Source organism: Euphorbia lathyris, chromosome 6 (assembly GCF_963576675.1).
Source record: "Euphorbia lathyris chromosome 6, ddEupLath1.1, whole genome shotgun sequence".
NCBI lineage: Eukaryota > Viridiplantae > Streptophyta > Magnoliopsida > Malpighiales > Euphorbiaceae > Euphorbia > Euphorbia lathyris.
The window spans coordinates 21098866-21118885 of NC_088915.1; the positions used below are offsets into that span (position 1 = coordinate 21098866).

The window sequence follows — 20020 nt, forward strand, 5'->3', positions numbered from 1 at the left end:
ATAGAATAGATTAAAACATAGTTGTTATTTATTGAAATATAAAACATGTTCTTTTTTCGTTTGACTTTACCAAAGTGCGTGCAACATACCTTCTGTTTTCCAGCTTATTTTTTTAAATATTCGGTGATTAATCAATTACATTTTAAATAAGTTGATGAGGTTACGGAGATACTTTGAAAGTTTAGAGTGTAAATAAAACTTTATATTATTATTGATGATATAAATGCGAGAGGACATAGTAAAGAGAAGAAACAAAAACAGTTTGCTGATAATCCAAGTCATCCCTCACCACAACACAACTATCATCAAACTATACATACATAGCATAGGGATCTCAGAACCCTTTGTGTCGGAACTCAGATCAGAGAGAACGGAATTAACTCAAACTGAGTCTGATCAAAGAGACGAAATGGCAGAAAGACAGTGTTACAGAGATGTGTTGCCATTTATAACTTTGGTGATAATGGAGTGTGTTAATGTTGGCCTGAATACACTTTACAAAGCAGCCACTTTAAAAGGAATGAATTACCATGTTTTTATTGTTTATGCTTATGCTCTTGCTGCTCTTGTTCTTCTTCCTGCTCCTTTCATCTCCCACAGGTAAGCACAGAAGCTCTTTTCTCTTGTTTTTTATGGTCAAATGGGTATTCCAAAAATCAAATCTTTACAAATGGGTATTGCAGATCAAGAGTGCTTCCTCCATTGAACTTCTCTATCCTCTCTAAAATTGGTCTTCTTGGGGTAATCGGGTACAATTTCTTCCAATTTTTATTATCTTTTTCCCCCCTAACTACCTGGATTTTTAATTTGTTCTATGGGATATACATGGAGCAGAAGTTCATCTCAGATCCTAGGCTACGCAGGCATCAATTATAGTTCTCCCACTCTTTCTTCAGCCATCAGCAACCTCACACCAGCTTTCACTTTCATTCTTGCTATCCTTTTCAGGTTATCTCTGCTTTTCTTTTTTATAATTGATTTAAGATTAATCTCTTTGATTTACTAATTACTAATTTCTGAGAACTCCGCCGTTTTTCGTTTGTTTTAAGCTATTTACAAAGTTAGACAGGACTGCCCAACTACTACACAATAATTTTCATTTGGAAGGAAGTACAGAATATAGTTAATAAAGTATAACATAAGATTTTTCTCTTTTTTGATTGTTAATTTGTATTAATTTCTTTTAATTGGTATTAATCAACTCAACTTTTTACTAACCATGTTGATTTTATTTATTTATTTATTTTTATAAAGAAGTGCACATATGACCACTAGGCTTGTTAAAGTTTATTAGAAGTTGACACCATCAAAACATAAAGTTTAGAGTTGGTAAATATAGGTTGAAATATAATCTCACCCATAAATAATTTGAATAGAAAAAATATACATAATTGATTTTGAGAACATTTTGGTCCAATTCTTTTGACAGTTTGAAGTTAGAGGGATTTAACACGTAACAACTGAAGACTACCTTTTTTTTATGTCTTATTTTTGGGTGTGCTAGTGCTAGCTTCCATAGACATAATTACTTGTTCTCGCATAAAATTCCAATTGATGATAAGGAAAACTCCTCCACTTTTTCTCTTTTTCCTCAAGTGGGTTGATTACGACTGTAATGGTAGTGTTGAATTTCTCAATATGGACCACTAGAATAGAATAGAATAGCTTTTATAAATATTCTTCCTGATTTCCTCTAAACAATTATTATTTCATTTTGGGCTGAAAAGGATGGAAAGAGTTTCTCTGAAAAAATCAAGTAGCCAGGCCAAAGTGTTGGGCACAATAGTTTCAGTAACAGGCGCATTTGTAGTCACTCTCTACAAGGGTCCACCCATTACCATTGCTTCACCGCCTTCCCTGCACTTTAATCATCAACCCCTTCAATCCCCGAACTCTAATTGGGTCCTTGGTGGTATTTTCCTCACATCTGAATACATACTTGTGCCACTTTGGTACATTGTTCAGGTATATGCTCTTTCTCAACCAACTCTTTTATGTACTACTTCCATGCCGATTGATTCCTAATGTCTGCGTTCGATTATGGTCACAGACGCAGATAATGAAGGAGTACCCAGCAGAGCTGACAGTAGTATTCTTTTACAATTTAACAGTAAGCATCATAGCAGCTATTGTTACCTTAATCACAGAAGGAACTACAAGTTGCTGGATAGTGCGGCCGGGTTTAGCATTAGTCTCCATTGTTTGCTCGGTGAGACAATCTGGGTTTGTTATATTTCTTGTAAGGTTTCTTCGGTTTCTTCTGTTCTAACCCCAAGGTGGTCTTGGATGTTAGGGGCTGTTTGGATCATGTATGAACAATACAGTACATACATGGGCACTGCATCTTAAGGGACCTGTGTTTGTAGCAATGTTCAAGCCTTTGTCTATTGCCATTGCTGTTGCCATGGGTGTCATGTTCCTTGGCGATGTTCTCCATCTTGGAAGGTACTGTACCGTTATCATCTTCTGGTATTTTAGAAATTCTGTTATGCTTATTGCTGACAATATCCTGCTTTTTAACAGTCTAATAGGAGCAACAATAATATCCATAGGGTTTTATACTGTAATGTGGGGAAAAGCTAAAGAACAGTTGACTGATGATTTTGGTAATACTAACCCGGAAACTCCAGCTACTGACAAGGTCCCCTTATTGAAAAGCTACAAAGATGAAGTAGTTTAGGGGAAACATCAAAGAGATATCAACAGTAGCTACATATTTGTCAATCATTGCCATCCGCTGTCAAAAAGCCGAATTCCAGAGTTGCAAGGAACGGATCAGATTCTGTTCACCGAGTCGCCTTGTCAATAATCTCAAATAGTTAACAGCACAAGGCACAAAATGTGATTTACCAAGGTCAACTAGTATATTAAAAGTAGACTATTAAAAAAAACCCAGTCTTTGTTGCATCAAAGCACAGTATTTGGTGCTTTAATGTTATCAACTGCTAACAGAATGTAAATAGAGTTGTCAAGTTGTACCTCAATGTTCCATTCAACTCTTGCTTTTTTTTGTCCATGCCATTCTGCTTTTGAATGAATATTTCCATCAAGGCATCTGCTTTTGAGTTTTAATGTCTCTGTCCATGACCAAGGATTAGGACAACCGCATTATCAAAATGTGGCAACATCTAACAATGTTAATAGATTAGTATAGAATTGAACCCAAGAATCTAATGCTGCCATTGGCTGCTCAGCTTGCCCAGCAGAATGGAATCAATACTTGCAATTTGAAAATGCACACATTCTAACTATTTCGGTAGAAAATTCAAAACAAGAAATTTATAATAATGGCACAGAATTCATGATGGCATATTCAAAAACCATCTATATAAGCAGCTACTATAAAACAAGCTACAATATTATACAGTTTCGAAGTAATTCTAACAGCACAAGATAATGGAAAACAAAGAATCTCCTAGACCTAGGAACACCAAATGTTAAATCTCTCCTTGTTTCCTTCTCCCTGCTGATATAGAATGAACACCTCATCTATTGTTGGATTTAGTTGTAACAAGGTAGTGCATGCCCCTCAGCAAGCAAATGAAAAGTTCTCTAGACGAATGTTTGCACAACTCAGATTCGGGGTCATTGAGCACTGGGGCAGACCTAAGATAGCAGAAAACTTCTGTCCCTGGCACTATAATCATTTCTCAAGTTTTTAGATCGTCAGACATAGCAGAAGGTATGCAATGTGTTGCAAGGATATCTGAAGTTGCTGCCTTGGCATTCTTGGTATGTAAGACCACAATCTTGAGGAAGAAATCAAGAGTTAGAAACATTCAATAAATAGAGTGGGCAATGAGGGAAGTGACAAAGGGAGGCCTACCTGTTGGTAGTCTAGATCAAACTTCAAAAATTCATCATTACAGCTCTCCACCATATCAGCCAAGTCCTTCAGATTCTCCACAGGCTTGCCATTCAAAGCAAGAACCTACATAACAGGCAGCAAGATTTTTGACAATGTCGTTTTGAGGTTCCTGTAGTAATGTCATGTCACCAATCAAGTACCATACCTGAGTGTTGACAATTTCTTCATATCCAATATTAATATCAGCCACAAGGACCTAGCAAATATTCAGAAACACATATGTACCCAGTGATTAATCTTCTATTACCTTCATCTAAAATAAAGCTACCTTGTGATTCATGATCTTGGAGAAAAACCATAGAGAGAGAGGGAGAAAGACACACCTGTGAGACAACAACCACCTGTTCATTTACAGATTGAGCCATCGCATGTAGATACTTGTCCAATAGTTTGACTGGAGCATCAAATTCATAGTCCTTCCCATACTGGAAGGAAGTCATCCAAACAGTTCAATTAGAAAAATCGCAAATCCTGTTAGCATGACAAACACATACTGCACTATATTCAGCATCTACAAACCCTGTTAGAAGGACAACCCAGATGCTAGGCTCATGGCATCTCACATAAGCTACCAATTAAATGCATTGCAAATGATATCAGTTGAATCATCCCATCACCAACCAATCCAACAACTCAATATTTAAATAAATAGATAAAAAAATGTTTTCTCGTTGCAGGCTGCTTGAGCACCTTTGCCAAGTACTAGTATGCATCATATGTGCCACCAGGGCTTTGCTCAATATGATAACAAATGCAAAGCCAAAAAAAAAAAATCTTTAACATTTTGGACCGGACAAATTATTCTAGAAATGATGGGGTGGCTTCCATAGTGCACATGACATAAAGCAAGTAATGACTATGGAGCAGATGCAGCCATTGAAAACTGTAGCTCCCTTATTGACAAAAGGAATTGTAGATGGTATTGGATAGAACTAGAAGAAACGTTTATAGGATATATAGAAGGTGACCCAGCAGAGGGAAAAAATGATATTTATAACTGCATCAAGTTCAAAGAACATAATATGCACTCACCATCATAAAAATATACATAAAGTTTAGCAGAACGTGAAAAGGAAAGTGTGATAGGAAACAGAAAAACAGAGATGGAACAATAAGCTATTATATCAATAAACTCGATGACAAAGAACCTTATATCTGAGAAGAAATACTGCAATTGAAAACTGTTGGTAACGGCATCAAGATGTCTCCACCTTTTGTTGGGAAAGTTTATGCTAGAAAGAAGAAGGATAAAGGGGGACACATGTAGGATGGGGATTAGTGCCTGTACCTTGGGTGTGTGTGCGAGAGTGTTAAATAAGAGAGGTGGCTGGCCTGATGAAGGCAGCTGGTGTTTAGCTATTTTGGGAATCTCCTTTCGGGAGAAGGGAATAGGGGCTGGTCCCTAGGGAGGTATTGGTTAGTGTGTTTGCCGTACCTATTCTGTATCAGGTTTCCCTATTCCATTGATATTGATAATACCATTTTCCACAGTTCTTTAGTTTAACTTTCATTCTTGGTTCCTTAACTGTGAGTTTTTTCTATAAAAAAAATAACGAACAGAACTGAACTGAATAGAATGTATTGAGAATCACTCAATCCCCTTTTCTACTGATAGTGAAGAGCCAAACTCTCTAAACAATAGCCCAACAGCAATTATATTCTCTACCTTTTCTTACCGATCCCTCTCCCCTTAAAAACAAGGGTATACCAAAAATATCTCTTACAGCTCACTATGCTGCCAGCATAAGCATAAATATCTCCTTATACTCAAACTGGCCTTTCACACCTTTAGCTTGTTCTCTATTAAAGTACCATGAAGTCCAAGGAGAGACAGATATATGCTAATCATTCATGCATGTAGTGCGCTCCCACAAGCAGTAATAGAAAAGAAAATGACAGAAAAAAATAAATGAAGAAACACGCCATTGAACAAAAACACACAGCTTGAAAACACACCTCAGAGCGCAGATATGGAACAGATATAGTGGAAAAGACAAATCCTGCAACAATGTAATAGGAGGGAGGCTTTCCCTTGATATGTGCTGGGATCAACCGTGTATGAGTAGCGAGTTTTATATTGAATTCAAGTATCTTTGAGTCACGAAGAACCTTCACCATAGCTTTGTCCCCAGTGTATTTTTGAGAAACAAGGTAACTGAAACCAATTCGCTCCCCATGCCTGAAGGGAACTGAAGACAAACACAAAAGAAAGGATTAATTAAGATATGTTTCCATACATATTTCATTTCAATATTTATGAAACTGATACCAGAATGCCTTCTCACACCAGTTAACATTAGTACATTATTAAAATCATAATTTTTTTTACTACATGAAATATTAAGTAAGATGCCAATCAGTCCGTCAAAGTACATTAAGCCAAGTTAAGGTTAGTTCTCCTAAGGCAAGAAGCAAGAACTAGTCAACCAATATGGACTTTTGTAGTGTCTCTCACTTTTTTAAACAACAGACCTTTTCCACATCAATTCTAAGACCTCACAGAAATCATTCTCTTCAAGAAAAAATGAGCAACCGCAAAAGAAATGATCAGTGTCATCAATTTGAAAACTTATTTTATAAGATAAAGCCATACTAAACAACTAATGAAAAGAACAAATGTAGCTATCCCAAAGGCTCCTACATAAAATCAGTAACCTCTAGAGTTGGCTTTACTAATGAATTCAGTTTAAGTGGATATTCAAGAGACAGAAATAATCAAAGAATTGTGACCAAGACGCATCATTGTTAGTTCAAAACCTTGTATGCATCAGTTGTCACAGGTAGACTAGGATTCCACATTTTTAAACTTCCAACAGTGGTGATGGTTTGTTTATACTTCTTCTCTCTCTCATTTGATATGGTTATACTTCTGGTATTATTGTACTATTCTGAATTAGTGAACAAGGAAGACACAAAAATGCTTACTTGTCCCGTCATTAGCAATTTTAACCCCATCAAAGCTAAGGATGACATCAGACGGCTTCAAAACATTAGATTCTGGAGCTGTTGGTTCGATTCTTCTAATGCGGACTCCCTTCATATCAGGTCCCATACCCATTGAACTGCGCAAATCAGGATTTTCCATCTTTTGCCACTCAACACCAATAATTGGAAAGCCTAACATCGTGCAAAGGGATAGGATTAAAACAACAAAAGAAGAATAAGCTGCACCATTATAAACAGTATCAAAGACTGACCCAACATATAAGGTTATCTTCATATCAAGTTCTAACTCTATCAAGCAAGGGGAGAATTGGAACATTACCCTGTGAATGCACTTGGATCCACAGAGAGAGAAAAGGGAAAGAGTAAAGGATGATTAACTAATGACATCGAAGCATAGTTGCTAAATATACCTGTATAGGCGCCATTCTTCTCATAGTCACTAATAAAATGTATTATTACTGGTGTGGGTATAACATAACCAATATTTTCCACATCTTCATGTTTCAGAGATTGAAATGCAATACCAACACAATTTCCCCTCTCATTAAAGGCAGGTCCACCAGAATTTCCAGAGTTTATGGCAGCATCTATCTGCATTTGAAATCCACAAATAATATGCACATCGGATTTAAAATAATTAATCACCATGAAACATGATTAAACAAGTAGAATGTTATTCTATAACCTGCAATCCCAAAAGCTCAGTGGATCCATGGGCATAGGATAGTATCTCTATGCGTGAAACAACACCACTTGTCACAGAGATTGTGTCGCCTCCTATCGGATACCCCACAACTGTAACAGCATCTTGAAGAGCAGGCAGATCTCCAAATTCTACGGGTGTAACTCCCTCCCAAAACTCATCATCGTTGACTGTTAACAGTGCTGTAGTATCAAAAAAGAAGAATCTTGTTATTACCGTTTCCTCTGTATTTAATTATTTATGGCAATGCCAGCATGTGACGAATTCAGCAAGCAATTGAAAAATAAAAATAAAACCAATTTAAACAGATCTTAATAATTTGTCATTGCATTGGCGCATTCTTAATCACCCAAGCAAACAGATAGAGATGGAAAGGATATCACATAGTTACTATTAGATTGAAGAAGATTTATAAGAGAAAAAATAATACAACTTGAACCATTTATCATCCCCACAGACAAATACAACAATGAACATACTTGGTATTTTTTCAGGAAAAAAAAAAGGTGCCATACTTTTACCATCCTAAAGTCAAGGACGACTTGATCACTTTTTGCTTGTAAGGAAGTTATATACATATTTACAACGAATTCTAAATCAAGGCTACTGCTTACCATGAAAAATGCATAATTGAAATGAACTGCCAATATTCACAGCAAACGCAACAAAATCAAGTCTACATAGGTTTTAATCACCACTATTCAAGAAAGGAACATAGCATATTCAATTAAGTTCCAGGAGTCAATTATGCCACACTGATAAAACTTGCAGTATTTATTCCATTCCCATCAACAACACTAGCATAAGCATTATAACTTAAAAGAATCCAAAATCAAGTCCAGTAGCTTCCTACATCCCTCTCTGTTGTATTTATTGTTTATTAGAAGAATATAAAATATTAAACGGAAAGAATTACATACCAATATCGCACTCTGTACCAATAGCCAATACAGTAGCCAAATACTTAGTATCAGACCCTCGCTTCTTGAGCTTAACCTGGGTATGATGCTCAACGGAATGGGCATTCGTCAGTACTCTCCTTCCCCCTATAATAAAACCACTACTACTCGAACTATACTGCCTCTTCCGTTGCCAAGGAAGTGAAAAATTAGGTTCAGTATGCACACAGAATACTTTTACTACAGCATCCATAGATGGAACAACTTTCACAACAGTCTCCCACTCCGCCGCAGCAACCACCCCAACCATATTATTATGCCTACTCTCACCTCCAGGTGAATGTAACTCCCCGGTCTTCACTCCGAGGCGCGTCATTCTCCGTTCTGGGGACTTGAGTTCAGAATTTTCTGTATGCTTCCCAACTTTTCTTGGTCTTCCACGACCTCCCTCAGAAGGAGGGCTAACCGTGGTGCTAGCAGTTTCAGTGGCGGTGGAGGGGAGAGAAACACTGTCGTTTAGGGGCATGTTGTTGGTGAATTGGAGGTCCATGGTTTCTGTTCCCGGCGATTCTTTTGGTTTTCTACCACGCTTTCTCGATTTTTTATCCATTACTCGGGCGTTTATGCTTCCGGGTTTAGGGTTTCGGTTCAGCGATGTCGAATTCTGGAATATGTTCAATGGAAGAACCAGAGAGAGAGAGAGAGAGGTGTTGAGTCGGAAGGGAGAGGAGAACCAATTTTGGGCTATGATCATAGTAGGGCACAATTAGTACATATGGGCTTTGATTATGTAATCTGGGCCATTGGTTACGCTTGGGCCCAAATCCAATAGCATATCTACTATTTAAAAATATATAAACAATTTGCGTTCCACTACTAAATTTTTTAAAAATACATGTTATTTCCAACAATATTCCTCATACTTAGAGCATTTTAAAAGACTTTTAATTCTCACTAAAAATAATATAAACAATAATACTCTTCATATTCCCCTATTTATTTTTTATTACTATAATTCGTTGTCTTTTTATAGTTTATCTGATTTCTCGGTTCGAGACTCATCAAGTACCCTTTAGATGGATTCTCTCCCAATTATTCATTATTATGTTTACCAATATGGAGAATGAAGATATGCTCCTCATTTATAAATGACTTATGAGTAGGAAACGCAATCAATGTCACATTCTTCTTCAAGTTCGACTCCATTATACGGGTGAGCACATACTTTACTCCATCCTTCATGAACTGATAAGTGTTTCTCCTTCTGACATGAGTAACATCTCTATCAAATTTTCAAGATCGCCCCAAGAGTGGCATGCATCTATGTCAACAAAATCACAATAAATCTTATCTTGGTAATCCCCAATAGCAATCGGCACTTTGCACCTTTGATCTACTCTCAACTCGCCCACACTCTTAATCTAACCACACTATAAGGGCTTGGATGGGCCTCCATAACTAACCTGAACTTCCAGATGATGGTGTTGCTTATGATGTTCTCTTAACTTTCGTTATCAATAATCACATTGCACCAAGCAACGGGTTCGGAACAATTAATGTCGTTGATCCTCTTCAACCCAGTTAGAGACCAACAATTGCCTCACAATATGCACGGAATGGCCATCATCACAATCTCTATCATCCTCGTCATCTATTGGCGCACAAAGCACCCCATCATCATCCTCATAGTCGTTTTCATAACGTTCAACCATATTAGCACTACTCCTCTTGGAATATTCATTAGAGCGATGACTCGACTCATTAAAAGGTGCCGATTTGGCATAAGGGTTATTTCCCCTAGAAGGCGATGGTGCTCCCCTAAAAGGTCACATATCCCTATCAGTGCCTTTCCCGCAATTGGAGCTTTCACCCACTAGTACTTGCCACTTGCTTCCCCTTGTCTACCGGCTTCAACACATCTCTTATAATAAACAAACTATCTCCCTCAAAACGATGGTACTTATCTTGACTCCTCACACCCAATTAGGATTCCGCCTTACGTGATAAATTTTGTGCCTCTTGCACCCGGATCACCATTTGTGTCCCAATCATGCCTTGTATATTATACCACAATCCTTCAAGGTACCTCGAAGTCTTTTGACTTTCGGTTTTCGATAAGTTAGCCTTTGTCGAAAGTCGCAAGAATTCTGAAGTGTATTCGTGGATGTTCCTAGTGCCCTGTGAACATCCCCGATATGAGCTATAAATGTAATATTTATAATCTAACGGTAGAATTTGCTCCCGAAGCATCACATTCATCTGAAGCCAAGACTGAATCAGCTCCCTTCCCCATCTTCTTCTTTCCTATCTCAATTGGTCCCACAATACCAAAGCACCCCCTTTCAAATGGCACGCTACTAACTGAACCTTCCGTTCATTCGAAATACCAACATACTCGAAGAATCGTTCCACTTCCAATAGCCAATCTAAGAACCCTTCAATATCTAATCCACCCCCCAAACTAAGGCAAATCAATTTTTGACTTGAAAGCATTATCCCTATCAAAATTTCTGACATAACCTCCCTTAACATGATCATCATCAATATATGGATTTCTCCAAACAATATCAACATTTCTATCATCAACATTTCCAAGACCATCATACCCATCATTGTCATTATCTTCATTATGCACAATAAAAAAGTTTGGCCTTCGTAGCTCATGAGCCCTTAGGCCTCTTTGATGTGGGTTTTGTGGTGGTTGATTCCTTCTTAGTGGAGGATAAGGCGGCAGTGTTGGGTACCATTGTGGTTGAGGAATCATAATCTCCTCATTGCTCCTTTGATGACCTCCGATGGGTGATTGAGCCAAGTTTCACACCTCTACGTGGAGCATTTCAAGTGAGGTTCTTATCTCCCTCATTTACTCTTTCGTTTGTCTCTTTTCTTCGATTTGAACCCGGACATGATCTTTTAGTAATTCCCTCATCTTGGTTTTGAAGTCCTCCATCTTCTTATTTACAACTTACATGGCTTCTTGTGGTAATTGATAGGGGTCAAAATCCCTTATCTTTAGGTACGGTTTTAGGATGGTTTTTAGTTTAGTTTTGCTAATAAGCGAGCAATTCTCGCATTTATATGCTTTTGTGTGAGTTAGATAGAATTTGTATATGTTCTATCTACTTTTTGTGGTTTAGGCTCGTTTTCTTATCATTTTAGGCAAATATGGCCAAATTAACATGTACGTCAAGTTTCAATTATCTTTTATGGCTAATTGGTCCTCCAAAAGTCGCACCAAACTGAGTATTTATTCAAAACAAGCGATTGGCGGGTCAATGTAGCCTCGAAACTAATGTCATTTGGAGTTTACGTGCGTGTGTAGGCTAAAACAAGAATGAGTTCGGGCGAAAATTTCATTTCGGGACATCCGGTAGTCGCACAAGGCGTTCTGGGCACTCCCGCTCGTCGAAAATGGCCTTTTTGCGCCAGATCGGCGAGCTGGCACTCCAGCCCGACGAGTAGGCCCTTAAACGGCCAGCTCGCATCGAGCTGGCCTCTATAGGCCAGCTCGGGCGAACTGGAGGCCAGCTCATATCGAGCTGGCTCGCCCAGCTCGGTGAGCTGACCTGCGGGAATCAGTCAAAAGACTGATTCCCGGCCCCATGAACCCACGATCTGTCCCCACTCTTCTCACCTGCAAAAGGAAACGAATTAGGTCAGAACGAGGACCCAAACTGTGACTATAAATAGAACCATTAGTTTCAATTGTAAAATATCTTTCATTTTTGTAATTTACTTTAGCCTACACCCTTGAAGAATCCTCTCCACATCCTCCATCTCCTTCAACCTCCATTGAAGAACCTTTGAAGCTTCGCCCACCGAGGATTGTTCAAGGTCCGTCTTTAAGTCCTAGGAAGATGCCTGCAGAGGTAGACAAGTTCCCTGAAAGGGATTTTCTCATCTTTTTCATAGTTTGTTTAAACGCTTTGATACAGTCTATGAATCCTAGGCTAATTGTATACATGTGACAATTTTTCTCCATCTTTAATAATATTATAGTTTTTGTTCTATTCAAATTGATTCATTGATTTAATCATTATCTTACGCTTTATTCGATTGGTTTAACTCATTCAAAAGTCCAAAAATTAACTTGGCACATATTGCGAGCCGAATCTGACCTAGTCAGAGCCTAAGGGATTGACAACCCCTTAGTTGATGTGGCCTAAATTGCCGAGCCTTGGAGCTAGTATCAGCCTTACAAAGGAATCACGTACTAGGGATGTCAGAAGGATAAGTAGGGTTAATCACCTCGAGTACAAGTGACTAGGGTTAGGTTTTTAATCAATTGCCTTAATAAATCTATCTTCATTATTATCGTATCATCCCATGCTCTTTCGGGTAAATTCATTAGTGAAAGATCAATTAGGAGTAGAATAATTTAGCTAGGAGTAGAGTAATTCAACTAGGAGTGGATGAATTTAAACAAAACAAATCAAAACCCCCCAAAGCCTAAATAACATCACCCGACCGAGTAGATCGGTACTTGCAGCAGTAAATCCTGTGGATTCGATACCTGGACTTGTCCAGATTTTATTACTTGATAACGACGGGGTACACTTATCCCTTAGTGAGCCTTGCGGTCCGACGCCGTGAGGCGCATCAAGTTTTTGGTGCCGTTGCCGGAGATTTACTTTTCCAACAATATCGAACCAAAGGTCGAATTGTTAGTTTAGGCATTCCTTTTGTGAATATCCTTTGTTTATATCGTTTATACTTGTTTATATATAATTCTCTATACTTGTTGATATATAATCTTTTATACTTTTCTATACTTGTTTATATGTTAGGTTATACCTTTTTTATTTCTGTGTATATGTCATACAAATATAGCATGTTATCTTGTAAAAATCTGTACTACTTGTTTCGCCAGAAACGAATTTAAGTATTCATGTATGACTATGTAAATTGTATGATAAAATTATATACTAAATAGTTATACTTTCCTTCTCTAAGGAAAACATTTTTATTTTATTTATCTTTTCTTTTCAGCATATGCATACTCGATCAGCGGAAATACCGTGTGTCCCTCTTAATCTTGAACTTGAACGTACTCTTCGCAGGAGCAGGCAAATAGGAATCATCAAGCCAGATGAGATCATTGAACCAATCAAGATGATTGATGCTGAGACCAACAATACCAACAACAACAGGAACAGGAACATGAACAATGAGAATGCTGAAACGGAAGCTGACACCCGCTCGATGAGCGAAATCTTAGCACCACACCGACATCAGCACCTGGCTGGGATCGTTGCCCCAAACATTTTAGCTAATTCCTATAAAATCAAGTTCGGCATAATTCACTTGATTCAACAGACGGGATTGTTTGGAGGAGAAGTGCATGAAAGCCCGAATGATCATTTTGGATCGTTTTCTGATGTGTGCAGACACTATGAGAACAAATGGGGTCCCCCAAGATGTTGTCAGACTGAAGCTATTCCCGTTCTCACTGACTGGACAAGCTTTGGAATGGCTGAGATCGCTAGAGCCTGGGTCAATCACCACATGGGCAGGATTGGAGAAGGAGTTCTTATCTTACTACTTCCCTCCCTCGAAGACAGTGATGCTGAGGAGTGAAATCACTTTATTCCACTAACCCGAGCACGAAGTGCTCCACATGCCCTGGACCCAATTCAGAAAAATGATTCGCATGTGCCCTCATCATGACATTCCTAAACACCAGCTAGTGAGCATCCTCTATCACGGCTTGATGCCCACTAACCGAGTTACTGTGGACTCCGTTGCGGGTGGAGATTTGTTTAGGAAGACTGCAACAGAGGCGTACGATATGATCAATGAGCTGGTAAGGAAGAGTGTGCTATGGCAAGAGGAGAAACTCACTGGCCCCTCAAGGCAGCGGGTATTTGCTGTGGAAGACCAGGAACAGAGCCCAGTTGTTGCGGAGCTGAGCAGAAAAATGGACGTCCTGCTGGCTAAATTCAGCCAACCTCCCACCTGTGTACATTGTGGCGGCGACCACCATGGAAAGGATTGTCAAGTAGGTAGCCCTTTCGCTGGAGATGGGATGGAGATGGTGAATTATGTTGGGGGACAACATAGGTACAACCAGAACTACAATAACTACAACCCTAACAACAACTACAACTCCTACAACAACAAGAACAAGAATTACAGAAGGCCTCAGCACCCGAACTTATCTTATGGGAGCTCGAACCAAAATGTGCTAAGGCCTCCCAACGGCTTTGTCCAGGAGCATAGAGAGCAGGGGCTTGGCATGCCCCCATATCAGCAGCAGAACCAAGGGCCCGTGCCACCTTCCAAAGAACCTAATGAGGTGGTGACTCTCCTGAAAGAGATCTCAGCCAGGCTTGCTAACAACGAAGCCTTCTGCAAGGATCTGAGCAATCAGGTGGCTCAGATCAACATGGATAAACAGGAAAAGCTGCAGGGTTCTCTCTCAAGCACAACGGAGAAGAATCCAAAGATCCTGAGAAAGGATTGAGTAAAGGGGAAAAATCGGGTTTTCCCGGTTTTAATTCAAAATTGAACAATCATTTATGCTTTCAGTTTTTATTTCATTCTTTTTATGGATTTTGTTGATTACTTTCTCTTACATTTGTTTTTCGGTTGTCAGTTTTGAACCCCCCCGTATATGCTTTTCGTTTTCTCAGTAAAAAAAAAAGTTTTTCGGCCCCGGGGTGCCCAGCTCGCCGAGCTGACCAGTTCGGCCGAGACGGGCGGAGTTCGGGGAAAAATCCCCAAACTAATATATATATATATATATATATATATATATATAGGAGAAATCAAGTGTGACACATTTCTTATAGTGTGACAAACCTTATTATGTGACAAGGACCAATTTTATAATTAACCAAGGGAATGTGGTAAATTTGTAAATAAAAGGAAAGAGAAAATTGTTTTATTTTTTTTCTTTAAAATGCATTTTCCCAACTTTTCCAACCTCGTTTTTCAAAAAATTTTATACCGTTGGACTCATCTTAATTAAACGGTCATTTTAAGATCCATGAAGCTCAAGTAAAAAAAATTCCGGTGAACGGAATCCGGGTGGGCGTTTTTTGGAGAGCAAAAAAGTGTCCAGAAAATTCTCAAAAAATTTCAGAAAATGTAAAACATTATTCTAAGAAACTTTATTTCTTGGGTCGAAGCGATATTTCTTACGGTTTAGTCTCAATAAAACTTTTTACTTAATTTTATCCATTTTACACGCTTCAACAATTTGTTGGGTAAAAAATGTAAGGAATCTCGCTTTAAGCCAAGAATCAAAGTTTCTTAAAATAATGTTTTACATGTTTTGGAATTTTTTGATAATTTTCTGGACACGTTTTTTTTCCTACTTACGTTGTTCCAAATCAGTGTACCATTTGTTCCAACATAATACTTATATTGTTCCAACATAAAATTGTTTTATTTCTTTTCTTTAAAATACATTTTTCTGACATTTCTAACCTCGTTTTTCGAATTTTTTTGTACTATTAGACTCGTCTAAATTAGACAGTCATTTTAAAATGCTTGAAGCTTAAGTAAAAAAAAATTCCGGTGAACGGAATCCGGGTGAGCGTTTTCTGGCGAGAAAAAAAGTGCCCAGAAAATTCTTAAAAAATTCCAAAAAATGTAAAACATTATTATAAGAAACTTTAATTCTTGGGTCGAAACAGGATTTCTTACGGTTTAGTCCCAATAAAACTTGTTCCTTAATTTTATCCATTTTACATGCTTCAACAATTTATTGGGTCAAAACTGTAAGAAATTTCGCTTTGAGCCAAGAATTAAAGTTTCTTAAAATGATGTTTTACATGTTTTTGAATTTTTTGATAATTTTCTGGACATATTTTTTATCTTACTTACATTGTTCCAAATCAGTGTACCATTTGTTCAAACAGAAAAATGTTTTATTTCTTTTCTTTAAAATACATTTTCCCGACATTTCTAACCTTGGTTTTCAAAAAATTTTATACTATTAGACTCGTCTAAATTAGACGGTCATTTTAAGATCCCTGAAGCTCAAGTAAAAAAATTCCGGTGAACGGAATCCGGGTGGGCGTTTTCTGGTGAGAAACAAATTGCCCAATAAATTCTCAAAAAATTTCAGAAAATGTAAAACATTATTCTAAGAAACTTTAATTCTTGGGTCGAATCGAGATTTCTTACGGTATAGTACCAACAAATTGTTGAAGCATGTAAAATGGATAAAATTAAGGAAAAAGTTTTATTGGGACTAAACCGTAAGAAATCCCATTTTGACCAAAGAATTAAAGTTTCTTAGAATAATGTTTTACATTTTCTGGAATTTTTTGAGAATTTTCTGGGTACTTTTTTTCTCACCGGAAAACGCCCACCCGGATTCCGTTCACCGGAAATTTTTTTACTTGAGCTTCATGGATCTTAAAATGACCGTTTAATTAAGACGAGTCCAACGGTATAAATTTTTTTGAAAAACGAGATTGGAAAAGTTGGAAAAATGCATTTTAAAGAAAAAAAATAAAACAATTTTCTCTATCCTCTATATATAAGCTCATTGTCACACAATAAGCTCATTGTCACAACTTAAGTCCTTGTCACGCTGGATCTCACCCCTATATATATATATATATATATATATATATATATATGGGGATGAACATTCATCCCCCTTCTTCTTCTTCCTTTCTTTCCTTTTCTCTCTCTCAAACCCCTAACCTCCAAATCCTCAATTCTAACCCGAAATCGACAAACAAGGTATGAATTCTTACCTATTTTCAATTTCATACATGATTCTAAGGTTAGTTTTTAGTTTAAACTCTTGATTTTTGATTATTAGGTAAACCTAGGTTTTAGGATTCTTTACCTCTTTTTCAATTTTCACTTGCTTTGCTTGTTTCTCTTGGTTTTCTTGCAAATTAATGACTTTTTGATGATTGATATATGCTTTAAGTATGATTTTGAGTTTCTAATTTGTGTTTTTGAAGAAATCACTCAAATTGGGTATTTTCTCCGTTTGAGCTCAAAATTCGACTATGCGATTTATAGCCGAAACTTTGACAATAGGACTCTATTTTACATCCTTAACATATATTGGTCGCTGGGCCTCGCCAATTTTGCATGTATTAAGAGTTACGGGTTAATCACTAAATTTTAGGGACCAAAACCTTTACATTTTGGTCCCTAAGTCTCTAATTTTAGAATTAATCATGTTTATGAGTTGATTATTTGGGTGGTTTGGTATAACTATGTATATGAGCATATTCTGACTAGTCCGTTTTGGTCTCCCTTCTTATTCTCAGGAACTATGGGCAGAAAAGGCAAGGACAAGGTCGTTATAGAAAACGAGGTCGAATCCGACGTCGAGTTCATTGACGCTTTACAAGATAAGTATGGTTCCCCTTTTGGTTTGGCTAGTGTAGAAGAGGGGGAGAGGTATGAATGCTTTGCCAAGCAAGCCCATGCCCCCCGAATCATCATTGACCAAAACTACTTAGCATCTCTAGGGTTAGATAAGGATTTCAAGAAAATCCTAAGGTCTCAAGGCTGGTACCACCTAGCCACGAAAAAGACTGTCGCTTACGACAACTTTACACTAGAGTTCCTAAGTACCCTAAGGAAGGAACCGGCTAAGAGTAATGATTTATATTCCTTCCGGCTAAACAGGAAATCCTATCGCCTCCGAGAGCGGAAGATAGCAGCTTGTATGGGGGTTAAGAGCCCAAATGATGCAGTATCGGGTTTTGAAAAACCCATGACTGCAGAGCTCGCCTGGTACGAGATGACCAGGAAGTCAGGATATAGCTCCAGCACTGCTAGTTCGAGATCTCTACGAGATCCACTCTTGAATCTTGCCCATAAATTCGTGGCATATAACCTATTGGGCAAGCGAGAGGTAACAAGGTCTCTAGCACTGAGGTGCTTATACTGTGGTGTGTTGCAAATGATAAACCGGCTGACAATGTTAAAGCCATTTTTTAGGGTTTCCGTAGCCAAACAAGTAAAAAGCGTGGCTCCCTTAGGCTTGGTTATTTGGTAACCAACTTCATCAAAGACCAGTTCCCAAACACGGTCTTTGACGAAGAGGGTTACTATCCAACATTACTTAACTCCGATTTTCTAGGAAGATCTACTTTTCAGGCAGTATTGACTAGAGATCCAGCTCAAGGAGATAGCTCAAGCAGCCAGCCATGAAAACGAGCACGGAGACCACCACAGCAGAGGGCAGAAGAGGAAGAGCAAGTGGGAGCTGAAGAGGAAGGAGCTGCAACTGCAACAGAAGGGTACCAAACAGAGTATCAAGAGCCGGGGGTTCAGGCTCAACTCCAAGCCATGAACACCATGATGGCTGAGATGCGCAATCTCAACATGAAAACCTATGCTACTGTACAACATATGGATCAGCGCTTCACCTCTTTTGAGCAAACGATGGACCGGAGACTATCCAGATTAAAACATGTGGCAGCGGACTACTGTGAGCGCTATGGCATGGAATGGCCATACCCCATACCCCATGACCGATTAGTAAGTTGTATTCTCCACCCTATGGTTTTATATGCAATGTTGGAACTTATTGCATGATTTAAGTGTGAGGAGGAGGGTAGACAAACTTACAAAAATTGTATAAATTTTTTAAAATTTTGTTGCGTCGTGTCTAGTTTAGGTTAGCGTTTTTGGGTTTTATTTATGCTTTATTTATGTTTTTGCTTGTTTAGGACCTAAAACCGAGAACTTCCTTCGAATCTAAATTTCGTTACTTGTTTCTGGGGACTGAGAACCGAATCTAAAATTGCATGACAACTAGTTTAGGTGTAGCACACAATCATTGTATCTGTAAGAGCATGAGCTAAAGATTGCATTTAGACTCTACTTTTGAAGAAATGCTAAAATCAGTACTTAGGTAGATAATTTAAGAATTGAAGGCATGTGATATTGAATTTGAGCTTGGGGAGAACTAATAAACACAAAATTGAAACCCAAGAATTATGAGTTGAATTTGAGCCCAAGAGCGAACATCAAAAAGATCTTTTTCTTGACATTTTTGTGTGAATGCTTTGACTTGTGGAAAGATTACAGATTTTGCACCTAATACTGAGTTGAACCTGCATGCAATGATTTGAGATGATAAATGATGAATCAGCCTCATTAGAATTAACCTTTTTCTTTACCTTATTTTCTCTTTTTCATCTACTCTAGGAAGCCCATTTGAGCCTGTATTTTGTAGCTTGTAGTTTTTCTTTCATTCTAACCCAATTTTTTGCAAACTATCACTTAGTTTGTTACCTAACCCGAGTTTTTGCAAAGCTCATATTGAGTCTTTATTTTCTTCTAGCGTTTTCTCTTTGTTTATGGCATTATAGTAGCAAGCCAAAAGGCTAAGAAGTGAATGAGCATCATTATCCAAAAAAAAAAGGAAAGAGGGAAAAGAAAAAGAGACGAACAAAAAGGGAAGATCTTCATTCCCTAGTTCTTAAAATTAGAACGTCTCAGAAAAAAATATATATCAATATATATCTAGAAAGAAACAAAAAGCTCAATCACTTCATATTCGCTAAAGCCATTTTAAACTTTGTTTTTCTAGCGCTAGAACTCCTAACCTTTGTTGTACCTTTAACCCTCTAACCACATTACAACCCCAATTCGAGGCTGTTTTTGATATCA

General features: G+C 37.9%; 2 protein-coding genes across 2 annotated transcripts; one reads left to right on the forward strand and one right to left on the reverse strand.

The window, feature by feature from the left end:
• The first annotated feature begins 243 nt into the window (after positions 1-243).
• LOC136231957 (WAT1-related protein At3g28050-like) lies at positions 244-3019 on the forward strand. Its single transcript, XM_066020993.1, has 7 exons — positions 244-600; positions 684-749; positions 835-948; positions 1728-1965; positions 2051-2209; positions 2294-2445; positions 2524-3019. The coding sequence occupies exons 1-7, from the start codon at positions 410-412 to the stop codon at positions 2678-2680; spliced, it is 1077 nt and encodes a 358-aa protein (XP_065877065.1). The 5' UTR covers positions 244-409; the 3' UTR covers positions 2681-3019.
• Positions 3020-3259: 240 nt separating this feature from the next.
• LOC136231955 (protease Do-like 9) lies at positions 3260-9146 on the reverse strand. Its single transcript, XM_066020992.1, has 9 exons — positions 8438-9146; positions 7500-7699; positions 7225-7405; positions 6794-6985; positions 5825-6057; positions 4192-4293; positions 4014-4064; positions 3827-3931; positions 3260-3749 (listed from the first exon to the last, which is right to left on the reverse strand). The coding sequence occupies exons 1-9, from the start codon at positions 9024-9026 to the stop codon at positions 3651-3653; spliced, it is 1752 nt and encodes a 583-aa protein (XP_065877064.1). The 5' UTR covers positions 9027-9146; the 3' UTR covers positions 3260-3650.
• Positions 9147-20020: the final 10874 nt, after the last annotated feature.

Excerpts from the sequence above, each read along its gene's own strand:
- LOC136231957 (XM_066020993.1), top strand. The coding sequence starts at position 410 with ATGGCAGAAAGACAGTGTTACAGAGATGTGTTGCCATTTATAACTTTG. Across the intron at positions 601-683 it reads GCTCCTTTCATCTCCCACAG|ATCAAGAGTGCTTCCTCCAT; the intron begins GTAAGCACAGAA and ends TGGGTATTGCAG. Across the intron at positions 2,446-2,523 it reads GATGTTCTCCATCTTGGAAG|TCTAATAGGAGCAACAATAA; the intron begins GTACTGTACCGT and ends GCTTTTTAACAG.
- LOC136231955 (XM_066020992.1), bottom strand. The coding sequence starts at position 9,026 with ATGGATAAAAAATCGAGAAAGCGTGGTAGAAAACCAAAAGAATCGCCG. Across the intron at positions 7,700-8,437 it reads TGGTACAGAGTGCGATATTG|CACTGTTAACAGTCAACGAT; the intron begins GTATGTAATTCT and ends TTGATACTACAG. Across the intron at positions 4,065-4,191 it reads AGGTGGTTGTTGTCTCACAG|GTCCTTGTGGCTGATATTAA; the intron begins GTGTGTCTTTCT and ends AATATTTGCTAG.